This window comes from Eptesicus fuscus, chromosome 11 (assembly GCF_027574615.1).
Source record: "Eptesicus fuscus isolate TK198812 chromosome 11, DD_ASM_mEF_20220401, whole genome shotgun sequence".
Taxonomy (NCBI): domain Eukaryota; kingdom Metazoa; phylum Chordata; class Mammalia; order Chiroptera; family Vespertilionidae; genus Eptesicus; species Eptesicus fuscus.
Genome location: NC_072483.1, coordinates 25,053,977 through 25,066,493, shown reverse-complemented (window position 1 = coordinate 25,066,493; position 12,517 = coordinate 25,053,977). Strand labels below are relative to the sequence as shown.

Genomic DNA, 12,517 nt, shown 5'->3' with positions numbered 1-12,517 from the left:
TTGAGGTGAAATTCTGCATTTTGTTATACATCTTTTGGCAGCACGTCTATTCAGTGGGAGAAGGGATGCTCAGGAAGCTGACTCACGAAGGCCTGCTGGCTGATTGCTCAGCTTGAAAGTTTTATTGCTTTGAAAAGTGATCTCTTAAGACTCTGGAAGAAAGGAGTGCAACTAAAAGGGAAGTTTTAAGGAAAAACAAAAAGACAAACACCACATTTTCAATGGAGCTGATGTCTTACCACTCAATTAATTTCAGAGTTAAGGACCAATTTTAGTTCTGAATCCCCTTCTAGTTTTACTTATAAAGGACTTTTCATTAAGCCAAATTAAGTAGATGGAGGTCCAGTTGTTTATTGTCTACCAACTAAAGCATTCCTACAAAAAGACACCTGTGTAAGCCATTTGGCTCTAGTCAACTATTTACTTTTTACAATTTAATTATGAATATAATTAGAATGAGTTAAGAGACAAGCTGGGCATCAGCTATAAAATTTTAGTTTGCTAAACACACACACACACACACACATAAACACACACACACACACACACACACACACACACACACACACTGATTAAAAAGCAACCACAAGAAAAAACTTTGCCAAGTCTGTGAGAACGTTAGCTTGCACTGGAAATTTTAGTAGAAGGGGGCTATTTGTAAAATCTATCTTTATTTTAATTTCAATCTCCTTAGAATGGTGCATGGAGGATATTTTTATACTACATTATTTTTACATCTCTGTTTTCTTTGTGGTGACCCTTCAAACCCTGCTTTTTACTTCTCTAGTTTTAAGGCAATTTGTCACTATCATGCTTTAAAGTTTAGTGGCTGTTTGTAATCAAGTGCCTTGCAAGCTCTGTTTCTTTTCTCCCAAAGTGTCATCATGAAGTTGATGATGCATCAGAAATAGTTTGAACAAAGGGCAAGAAAAAGTCAAGAGTAAAGGAAATATTTGCGAATATACTTGACTGGCGTTTCCCCCACCCCCACTTACTATTGAAAGTATACTTTAAAGGTAAAATGGCATAATGGCCATAGAGGGGGAAACATTTGGACATGCAACAGATGCTTTCTGTCATAGGGCAATATATTTAATGTAAATCATTTTTATATGAGGATGGTGTGACTGACAGAATATAGGAGTAGTTAATATACATGTCATATATATGACAGATAGATTAGTTGTATTTAAGAACTAGGCACGGGGTATGCTCTACCTTTGGTGATAACAGCCTGCATTTTAATGGTGCTGAGTCAATCTTATTGATACCATTGCTCGCAATATGTTTTACTGCATAATTAATCAGTGTTTACAAAATCTGGGTATTCAAAGATATGTCTTCAAATTCATGAGTGACTACAGCCTTTAAATTGAAGACTTATATATAACATTATATATATCTGTTATATACATAAGTATATACATACATACAGGTATATGCACATTTATAAAATAAATATGATATATATATATAATAAGCATTATATCTAATGTTTTCTTAAGAGAAGCTGGAAAACATGACAAAGAAATTTATATTAGTATTAATATTTAATAATTCATATAATAACTAATAATTAATAAGGTTGTTTTGATCAAGAAGTTAGCTTTGATTGCATTCCCATGATGGGAAATATATAGAACACTACTCAGGGGTGGGGAAAAAAGTAATTATTTTTACACACAAAAGGCAAATTTGAAAACTCAGAATACAATAAGACAACAAATACAAACTCACATGCTCAATCAAGAGCACCAAATAGCTGAAGTGAAGAAGTTGGCCAAAATGAAATCATCAGATAGTCCTTGAATAAATGACCTTTGGTCCAGGCTTGACTCAAACCTTTAAGCCTATCCCTCAAAAAGAATATATAACACATCTTGTAGGTAAATGCATGAGGTAGATTCTCTTTACTTCTCTATTATCTACTAATCAATCTATAGTTTCACTGTTATCTCAACTCTGATGATCATTTGGATTTGAGAGAAGGCAGGTGAAAATTGATGGATTAAGAGCATTTGTGACATGAAGGTGGAGCAGGTGCTACCGGGAAAAATGAGGAGAGGGGAAAACATGGAGTAGAAAGAAAAATGGCTCCACAAAGATATACACACCTTAATTCCCAGAGCCTGTGAACATGTTACCTTACTGGCAAAGATATTTTTTAGACATGATTAAGTTAAGAACCCTGAGGTGGTGAAGGTATTCTAGGTTATCTGGGAGAGACCCCTATAATCACAAGGGTCCTCAAAAATGGAAGATGGAGGTGAAAGAAAGTCAGAGGGATGTATGACCATGGAAGAGGTCAGAGTGACGTGATGTCATGTGTGACTGCTGCCTGTGAAGGTGGAGGAAAGAACACTAGCCAAGGCTTGCAGGCAGCCCCTCGACGCTGGAAAAGGCAAGGAAGTGGATTCTCCTCTGGAGTCTCCAGGAAGGAATGCAGTCCTTCTGACACTGCTTCTAGCCCAGCGAGACCAAGTGTCAGACTTCTGCCCACAGAACTGTAAGATAAGAAATCACTGTAGTTGAAGCCATCAAGTTTGATGTAATTTGTTATGGCAGCAACAGAAAACTAATACATATCTCTTCTAGGAAACAGTATCTCCAACTCAGGAAACAGAAAGAAATTTCTCACTGAGCACCCTGAAGCACTCCTGAAAGCCACCATTCAATATGAATTAGAAAGACAGAAGGTTCCAGAAAGGAGGTTTCCTGGGTCCTGGAAAACACAGGACTCTGCAATAGTATCAGAAAAGAGTAAGTACATTGCAAAAGAAAAAAAGAAAGCAAGGAAAAATAAAAGGAATTACAAACCCCAGAAAAAAATAAATGTAAAATTTATACAGAAAAATCATGATCCAACTACAAAGAGAACCAAATGTGGCCAAGAGTTTCAGCCTTTTTGGAGTGTAATAAAATAGACTCTATTTGACTGGGTGAGGAATACTAGTATTCTTTGAGAAGTACAGGGATTGTGACAGTGAACTCTAGAGAAGAAATCTTTGTGAAACCACTTGGACAGGCAGTGTTACAGACTTGTAACAATGCAAATATAAAAGGTGTTTATTAGTTTTCTAATTGGTCAAACTGAAGACTTAGAACAACCATTAAACTTTAAAGGCGTTAATGACCAATGATTCTGAAAGAAGGGCAGAGAGAGAGGTAAAGAGTGAAAAGGAAAATACATTCATCTTACAGAGGGAAGTTAGGAGCTATTGTCAAATGTTGATGAAACAAGAAGCAGGTTTATGTGTATTATTTAACACCTAAACGTGTTATGTAACTATTAAATATTGCTGGAAGTGGAAGGAATAAGTTAATATTTCATATTAGGTATTATCCATAGTTGATAATTCATGAAGTAGAGATATTACCCGGAGTTGTAAAGTTAACCACTGGAAGAGACAAAAACAAATAGTTAAATGAGTAAGCCCGGGGATGTGAAGTGATAGGGCCCAATCCATCACTTTCCATCAGAAACTCCTCTGTAAAATTTGGATTGTTGCATGTTGTAATTTGATACAAGTGAAAACCTAGAAAAAAAGAATACTTAAACTTGAAATAGTTACTCATATTAAATAGGAAAAAAACATTGTGTATATCTAAATGAATTTCAAAAGGGTGTGGTGAAAAATTAGTTACAAAAATACAGTGGAGAATTAAAATGTACTCAGAGAGGCTAACATTGAAGAATAGATGCTTGTAGTATCTATTAGTAAATACTGAAACATTGCTCACTCTTGGAAAGTTCTACCTTATTTCTGATTAAAACTCCAAAACTAGTATTTCTGATCATTTAGTTTAATTCTAACCTTGTTGTTGTTGTTTTGTTTTTTTAAGTAGAAAAGGTTGTGGTTTTATATAGAATGATATAGGACATATGGTATAGTCCTTATATAGGGTAATTTAACAGCCAGATATTTGGCAGTGGCTAATTAGTTATTCTTCGAGCAAAAATTTTTTTTAGATAAAACTTCCCAGAAATGCAATGTAGGAAGATGGAAAATATTTATGTTTTAGAGTCTGAAACTGAATGCTAAGTTTAATCTTTTGAGTCATGTGAATTTGGGAACTATTTTGTGATTTGCCTTACTCCTCTAAAAAAAAAATGAATCCCTTTCCAATCATTTATTGAGCATCTAATATGGAGTAAGGAAAATATCTTATTTGATTCTCGTATCTTTATAAGCTAGAAATTATTTTCCACATAATTTTTTCACTTCTCCAATATCTCCTGCTTTGTGTTAGTCTCAGAAAAAAAAGATGATATAATTATAAAAATACAATTAGTTTTTCTCCTCTATTTCCATGTCCTAAGGATTTTTGAAAAATGCAGCTATTTAAATAGAAAAGCCACTGGTTTTTTGTCTCTTAACTTTGGATCTGTAGAGTTACCAGAACAAAAATAAAATGGCAATAGAGGTGAACTTAGTACATTTCCTAGGATTTAGATGTACTGGAAATGTCCAGAGCCCTGCAGGCCTGTGGCCACAGATTGAATTACCTGTCATAAAACCCTAGAGCTGTATTTCTGTACCCGGTTCACATTTGCAGTACTAATAATGCCTTCAGCACAAGTCAATTCCAGGGAATTAGTCTCTGCAGTCAGTGGGTTAAATCCCCATGAAGTAACCCTGCAGGTGACCCAGTTGCATTGACCTTAAGTATAGAATTTCAGATCAATAACTGTGGTACTTGCATTCTGAAATGTAAAACAATCTCTAGTGTTTTTGTTATCCCAATGGGTGTTATCAGACAAGGGATCACTATGGCAATTGCAGGTTCTTATCATATTAATGTTTGTTTTGGGTAAAAAAAAACTATTTTAAAAAGTAAATGCCTTCTGTTCTGTTTTCTTGGAATATGTAATGATGACTTTCAAACATATAATGAAAATTAACAGTAGTTCAAATAGCATAAGCAGTCATTAATTGCTTATACATGAAATAAAATTTCTTCCTCAGAGGTAAAGCATTCCAGATGGATGTAAAATTCCTTTGGTCTATTCACCTTTTAACTCTGTCATAAAAGGGTAACAGATCTCTCAATTTAAAAATGTTAAGCCTCCACAAACTGGGCTTGGGGGCAGTGAGAGAGAAAAGGGAAATAATGTTATAGCTCCATGAACTGTGACATTGACTGGCATGGTGTTCTGCTAGTGTTTTAACCAAAGAACAGAAACCCCTTCTTCAACTATTTATGCCAATGGAACAAATTATCTTGATGCAGGGAACTGGGTATCCTCTAATGAGGAAGCTTATAGTCAAATAAAGAAGAGAGAAGAAACCAAAAAACTAGCCAATGCAGGAAGCCACTACCAGGCTGGAAAAAGAGGAAGATCCACATCACCAGACAGAAGCTGGAAGCACAGGGGGTCTGTCCACCCAAGCTGAAGCCATGGAGGAGATGGATCCTCAGGTAGAGAAGCCAACCAAGGCAGGGGGTGGGGATAAACTCATAAACTGGCTGGCCTTTTCTCCCCACCACCCCTTGCTACTGACTGCTGCTGGCTTCTAAGAGCTACAGTAGAGCTGGCTAAGGTCAAGCTTCCGACGGCACAGAGTGCAAAAGTGGAGGGTGAGAAGAGCCAAAGCAGCTCAGCGCCAGCATATATGGTCATCTCCCCTGTGAATTTATCTTACCTGGTCGATTCCTGGTTTATTCCTTTTATAAAAGGCTAAGAATTCATGGACAGGTAGAGAGCTTCTCACTGTACAGATTTTACAAGAGGCAGTGAGAGCTATGATAAAGCTCAGCACACCTCTAGGACTGTATAAATATTACTACCTTTAAATTTATATTTTGAATTTTATTTTACTCAATTGGTGTGCAATGGGATCAAAATACTTCCTCTGGTGTGGTTTTACTGTTGCTAAGGACCTAGGTGGCTAGTCTCTTTACTTCTTGAGTATATTTCAGTATGAATTACGACCTAGAGCTGAGTTTAGAACACAAAAACTAATTTCAAGTTTATCCCAAAATACACAGGTTAGTAAGCCTAAGCCTCCACCCAGCATCATAACATATTTCTCACACATATTACCCTATTGGTTAGTCCCTCCATTTTACGTATTAATTAAGTACTATCTTGAGTTAGGTAAGGCAACGTTGCTCAAATTGATTCTCCTTCAATTTTTTCCTTCATTAATCAATGAAGGAAATGTTGCCTTTCTCTGCATTTATGTGATATCTTACATATATATATATATATATATATATATATATATATATATATTATTGATTTCAGAGAGGAAGGGAGAGGGAGAGAGAGAGAGAAACATCAATGAGAGAGTATCACTGATTGACTGCCTCCTGCACACCCTCTATTGGCAGTGGTTCTCAACCTTTCTAATGCCGCGACCCTTTAATACAGTTCCTCATGTTGTGGTGAGCCCCAACCGTAAAATTATTTTCGTTGCTACTTCATAACTGCAATTTTGCTACTGTTATGAATCGTAATATAAATATCTGTGTTTTCCAATGGTCTTAGGCTCTACAGCAGTGGTTCTCAACCTGTGGGTCGCAACCCACAGGTTGAGAACCGCTAGCAGGGTCGCCTAAGACCATCGGAAAACACAGATATTTACATTTTGATTCATTAACAGTAGCAAAATTACAGTTATGAAGTAGCAACGAAAATAATTTTATGGTTGGGGGTTACCACAACATGAGGAACTGTATTAAAGGGTCGCGGCATTAGAAAGGTTGAGAACCACTGCTCTACTGGGGATCGAGCCCACAACCTGGGCATGTGCCCTTGACCGGAATCGAACCCGGGCAGGACCCTTCAGTTTGCAGGCTGACACTCTATCCACTGAGCAACCCGGCTAGGGCACGATATCTTACATTTTTAAAGGATTTTCTTAAGCACCGTCCCATTCGTTCTCACCATCACCCACTTTATAAGTGCTGGCAATAGCCATCGTCAGGACAGCCTGCTTCCCATTGCAACACTGTCTTGTTCTGACCATGCCAGGGTTTCTGAAACTCTGTCCAGCTTGGACCTGAGTCCTAGAACAGTACAGAGGTGGTCCTGCTCTTTCTGGAAATTCAAATAACACGCCCCACCGCCCCCCAACCTGGGTTCTGAGGGCCTGCTTCCCATGAATCAGGTGAACTAAGGGGACCTTCACTGATGGGTATCCTACATCACAGCCTCAAATCAGCACATGCACAAGTCTGTTTCCAAATAAGATCATCTTCACTTAAAGGTATGGAAACCATGGTGTGAAATTTGTACGACTTCTTTAGATATGTCGAATTAGAGATAGGTGCCCCAATGCAAGTCTCTCCAGTTTCCTACCAGAACACTGTCTGTGCTGGTGTGATCCAAGGCAGAATATCAGAATCAGCTGTTATGGAAATGCACGCTTGTTTATTTGTCCTTTATTCCTCCTGGTAAGTTAAGAGAGCCTGGGAACTCCAAAATACTGTTTTCCTCCAGAAGCAGAAGTGCATGAAGTGAAATGTTAGGACGGGAGATAAGAGCTCCAGCCTCACCTCAAAGCCCATAGTTAGAGCACGGCTACTATATTCAACAACAACAACACAACCCGAAATCGTGAGCAGGCAACGAGAGAAAGAATTGGGAGAGAAAACTCTGCTTTATTCCTGTTGATATCATTTTGCCACAGTTTTTTTTTTTTTTTTTTTTTTGGTGTGATATAATAACAATAAAAAAAAATAAAAAACAGAATAAAAGGGCATATTGAGGGGCTGTTCTCCAACATGGGCTCCCCAAGTCCCCACTCCCACTAATGGGAACACAGCATACACCGCCAGCCAAGATCAGACCTCCTAAGTAGAGCATATTTTTTCTTGCAGATTTTTCTTGTTTGGACTTTAATTAAGCTCCTGCCAGGCTTGCAAGCTTTTTAATTTTACCTTTCTTTCTTCTTTCATTTTCCTCCTTGAATCAGTCTACTTGCCAGGAAACTTTTTCCAAGCTGTCACAATTGTAGTAAGTGTATGCTAAGAGATTACATTTAGAGATGAACTAGTAGTTGCTTCTCTAAGAATCAATAGCAGAAGTTTCCTTGCATTTGGATTTTCCTTCCCTTCCTTCCTTCCTTCCTTCCTTCCTTCCTTCCTTCCTTCCTTCCTTCCTTCCTTCCTTCCTTCCTTCCTTCCTTCCTTCCTTCCAAGTGTGTGTGTTTTATGGATGAGAAAATAATAGAAAAGGAAGCTTCTCAGAGTGTACAATGTTAACTGACTAGTTGAGTGATATAACTCAGCCTCCTACAAAGTCACCAGATTAGTAGAAGAAACTTGCCATTACTTAATTTAGCACTCACACTGCTCATAAGCCAACTGTAGCTCTTTACCAATGTTGGTGGGTGAAAGGTGAGTGAGTGAGGAGAAAGCAGAGCCTCCGTGGATGATTTAACACTTCTTTATGAAATGTAACATGTAATGCACTGAGGTTCTTTTAAAAGATCCCATTTGTACACAGTTATATTCATTGCAGTTCTGAAAGTCTAAAGGAAGGGGTTGGGGTGCCAATGGGGACCCCTTTAAAGCAGAGTCTATGAGAAGCTATTTTCATTGGAGGAGGCTTGGTGGAAACCTGGTTGCCCTAAATAGAATGCCTATTTTTTTATTTAAAAAAAAAAAAAACACACACACGCAGATACTATTACAGGGCCAGAAATAAAAATAAGCCATCAAAAACACAAACACTAAACTGAAAGGTGTGGAGCATTCATTGGGGATATTATTATCTCCATGATTGCTATTATCGTCTTTCTTATTTTTTACTTAATAATTCCACGCTGCCAGCTCACTCCGCCAACCGCGCCTGTGTGCGAGGTACTTACTGATCGCTTCCACAAACCGCTCAAAGAAGCTGAAAGGGAAGAGCGGCTCAGGCAGCTCCCGGAAAAACATCTTCAGTGCTCCGGTGACAACGTGGATGTCCTCCCACTGGCTGTCGTCCAAATTCAGCTTCTCTTCTGGGAAAACACGAGGAGAAATGGAACAACTGGTTTTAATGAAACAATTACAAGACACTAATTATTATGTTAATGTTTGCCTACTATCATCAGCAACCGTTAACAGCCTTCTGCACCTAGAGGTTTGGTGCTGTGCATTTTTTTTTTCTTTCTCCTTTTTTTTTTTTTTTTCCGTAGGAAGGGAACATTTTCAATGGAATACCATCTGTAGGAATGCAGCTAACAAAAAAACAAGACACACAAAGAGACAGCGCCATTGACACAGTATGTCAGAATCATTTATTCCCATAATGCAGCAGTATGAAAATTAGCATCACAGCTCAACGTGATTCAAAGCTATTTGGGTTTGAGGCCGAGGGGCTAAGAGTTGCCAACGATGGCCGGCTCAAGGGACCGGCCTAAAGGCCTTGCTGAGCCAACAGGAGACATATGCTAAACATGGCAATAGAAAATGAGTTATTGCTTTACATGTGTTAGCCTTGCTATGTACAAGGGAATAATGGCTAACCCTTCTCTCTCTCTCTCTCTCTCTCTCTCTCTCTCTCTCTCTCTCTCTCTCTCTCTCGGTATAAAGTCAGCAAGGAATAGAATACTGGGTGAGAAAAGATATTAATTCCTTCTTACTGCTTCAAAAATATCTCTTTTTTTTTAGTTCTCATCTCATCGAGGAAAATGTGCCCAGCAACAATATTAGACAGACCCCTGTTGGCCTACGCAGGCTATGCAAAGCTGTCAGAAATGATAACACACTAAAGACAAACCACAAGTGCTTACCAACTCCTCTCAGAAACAACGGAAATGCTTGCTTGGGAAGCTTGAGTGAGTTGAAATGTTTAAATATTCAAGACAATAAATGCCAAAATGAAGTTTTTAGAGTAAATAAAGAGACATCAGGTTATTATTTTTTTCCCTTTTGCCCTCAAATATGAAAGCCTGGAATCATTTTCATCCAAGAAGTGATAGACTAGGGTTTGAAAACAACATCCTTACATACAACTAAAAGGACGCAGGCACAAAAGCATTGCAGCTGATCCATAGTATTTATCTTTCCAAACATGCGACATGGGAAAGATTTTGGATTCTGGGCTTAATGAAAACTAAAGCTAATCATTTTAGACAACCTGAGGGTTCATTAAAAAGCTGAATATCCTGGCAAGAACTTAACAGGTATTTGGTCAACTGGAATTTTGTTTCTTTACCAATGTCTTAGGCTCACATGCACATGCCCTCTTGGTATCAGTTTTTCAATGCAGAGAAGAATATGCACTGAAATTGTAAAAAAAAAAAAAAAAAAAGAAAGAAAGCTGAAAATTGTCACTGTAGGGAATCTCTGCATGAGCTGTTTTGCTAATACTGTTCATGTCCTTTTAAAAATATTAGCTGAAATCCTTATCAGATCTTTTTTTCTAAATGGACTATTATTTTATTATTTCCAGGGCTAGTAAGTGTTGTTCCTGCTCACTAGGATGCTCACAATGAGAAGGAATGAAGGTGGATATGTGTATTTCAGACAGGCTATTTTTTTTTCTTTTCAGTCTCCATTCCTACCTCACTCATAACACAATAATATGATCCACAACAAAGTCAGCAGAGGAGACCTTCCTTCTGCCCTGCAATCATTTTTGATTGATTGTATTTCAACAATTAGTCTTTTATTTGGCTACACACTATTGAAATAGGACGACAGCATCTTAGCAGGCCAGCTTTAAACAGTCAACTGTTAACAATAGCATCAAAAAGGGAGACCTGATGGGGTTTACTGTCACTTTAAAGAACGGGGTTTTCACATTGTTGAAATCTGTCAGATATTTTGAAATGTCCCTCTCACTATGGTGCCACACCCCCTGCGTGCCCTTATAATAAAATTGGTTTTACTCCTGATTAAATCATTTTCTCCCTACCCACCACCATACTTCTCATAATGGACCTGTGCGCTCTACAGCTGGTGTTCTTCCCATGGTACCAATTCTTACTTTATCTTTTAAGCACTTTGCTGCTAAGATCTCATGCAGAGTGCTTATGTTTTGTTAAGAGCTTCATTCTTAGAGAAATAGCTTAACACATGTTCTAAAAATGTTGTACAACTTATTGCTTAAAACACATTTAGAAAATGTATAAGTGCTCTAGCTTTGGCACTGAACTTTAAGTGGAAACCTAAACACACACATACACATGCTCACACACATATAACTATCTCTACCAAAAATTTATCAGAAAAGTCCAACATAACGTGCCATTTTGATACATAGGTCTGAGATTGTCAGAGGAAGGTGTTCAGGTAAAAAAGAGAATGATTTCATGTTGAGTAAGAAAACAAGAACTAATAATTGTGACTAAAGGCAAATGCCATTAATATTAGTTATGCTCACATGAAATCAGTTAATTCAAATGACTGTGAAAATTAGAACATTTTAATACATTAAAAATTACCAATCAATAAATACCATTTGATTATGCCCAATTGAAATGCCATGTAATATCAATATCAACTTGTATTGCTTAAACCTGCATTCCTACTCTAAATATCTATGTAGTCTTCATTCAAAGAAAAACAACAATAATTTGTACCACTTCAACAAGTAGCTTAAAGAAATAATATGGCATGTAGTAAAACATAATATCTAATTTTTATATTAAATTATTATAAACCAGAGGGTTTTAAGGTATATTTTTCAAGGCCACTGTGACTTATCTAAGCATACAGTTTTGTCCATATTCAGACGCCTTCTCATGAATCCAGCCAGTTCTCAAGATGAACTACTGTAACTCTTTCAGTGTTAACAGGTATCATTCTAAATACATTTGTATTATTTGATAGGCATTTTCTAATGAAACTGCTAGCAGTGATGACATCTTATACTTCTTCTCTTTCCAGAAGAGCAGGGTTCCTAAACAGTGATGCACTGTTGACCTGAGGGTTGGATAATTCCGTGTTGTGGGGCTGTCCTGCATTCTTGGATGTTTAGTAGCATCCCTGGCCTCAGTAAGACTTTCCAGTGATGATGTTGAAAAATATTTGATCATTTAAAGTTATCCTCAGTTGAGGACAACTATAATGAAGCCTGTAAAAGCATGTAGAAGTTACTCAACAAATATTGATTTATGAAGTTTACCTTAGGTAGGCAGAGAACTAGAACACTAGATACACACATACTGAATTTCTTTAATATGACCTTAAGAATTGCTCATTTTTATTGACAAAATCTAAATCTTTTAGAGAACAAATTTATAAAACTACATTTCAGGATGCTATGCTACTAAAAACAATAAACAACAATTACTTAGTGCTTACATTCTAGTAGGGACTATGCTATGAACTTTACATTCCTTATCTAATATATTTTTTTTCAATAAGAAAGTGAGAACTATTATATTATTATCATCATCTTTATTTCACAGATAGAAAAAAATGAGACATGGGTAGATTAAGTAACTTTTCCATGGCTGACAAGAATGAATCCAGGATAAGGAACCAGTAAGCTCCTGCCTGAAAACCATTATGTTCATATTTAAACTTGGCAGCAGAAGCTGAAAGGGAAAAGGTAGATAAGTAGTAACTGCAA

At 37.2% G+C, this 12,517-nt stretch overlaps 1 protein-coding gene across 2 annotated transcripts in view; it reads right to left on the bottom strand.

Annotated features, from left to right (window-relative positions):
* The window catches only part of ARHGAP15 (Rho GTPase activating protein 15), a 648,004-nt gene that overhangs the window by 124,890 nt on the left and 510,597 nt on the right, over positions 1–12,517 (bottom strand). For both annotated transcript variants that reach the window (XM_008143494.3, XM_054722880.1), the window contains exon 12: positions 8,820–8,954. In XM_008143494.3, the coding sequence (XP_008141716.1) occupies positions 8,820–8,954 (135 nt within the window). The remainder of the gene's footprint in view (positions 1–8,819; positions 8,955–12,517) is intronic.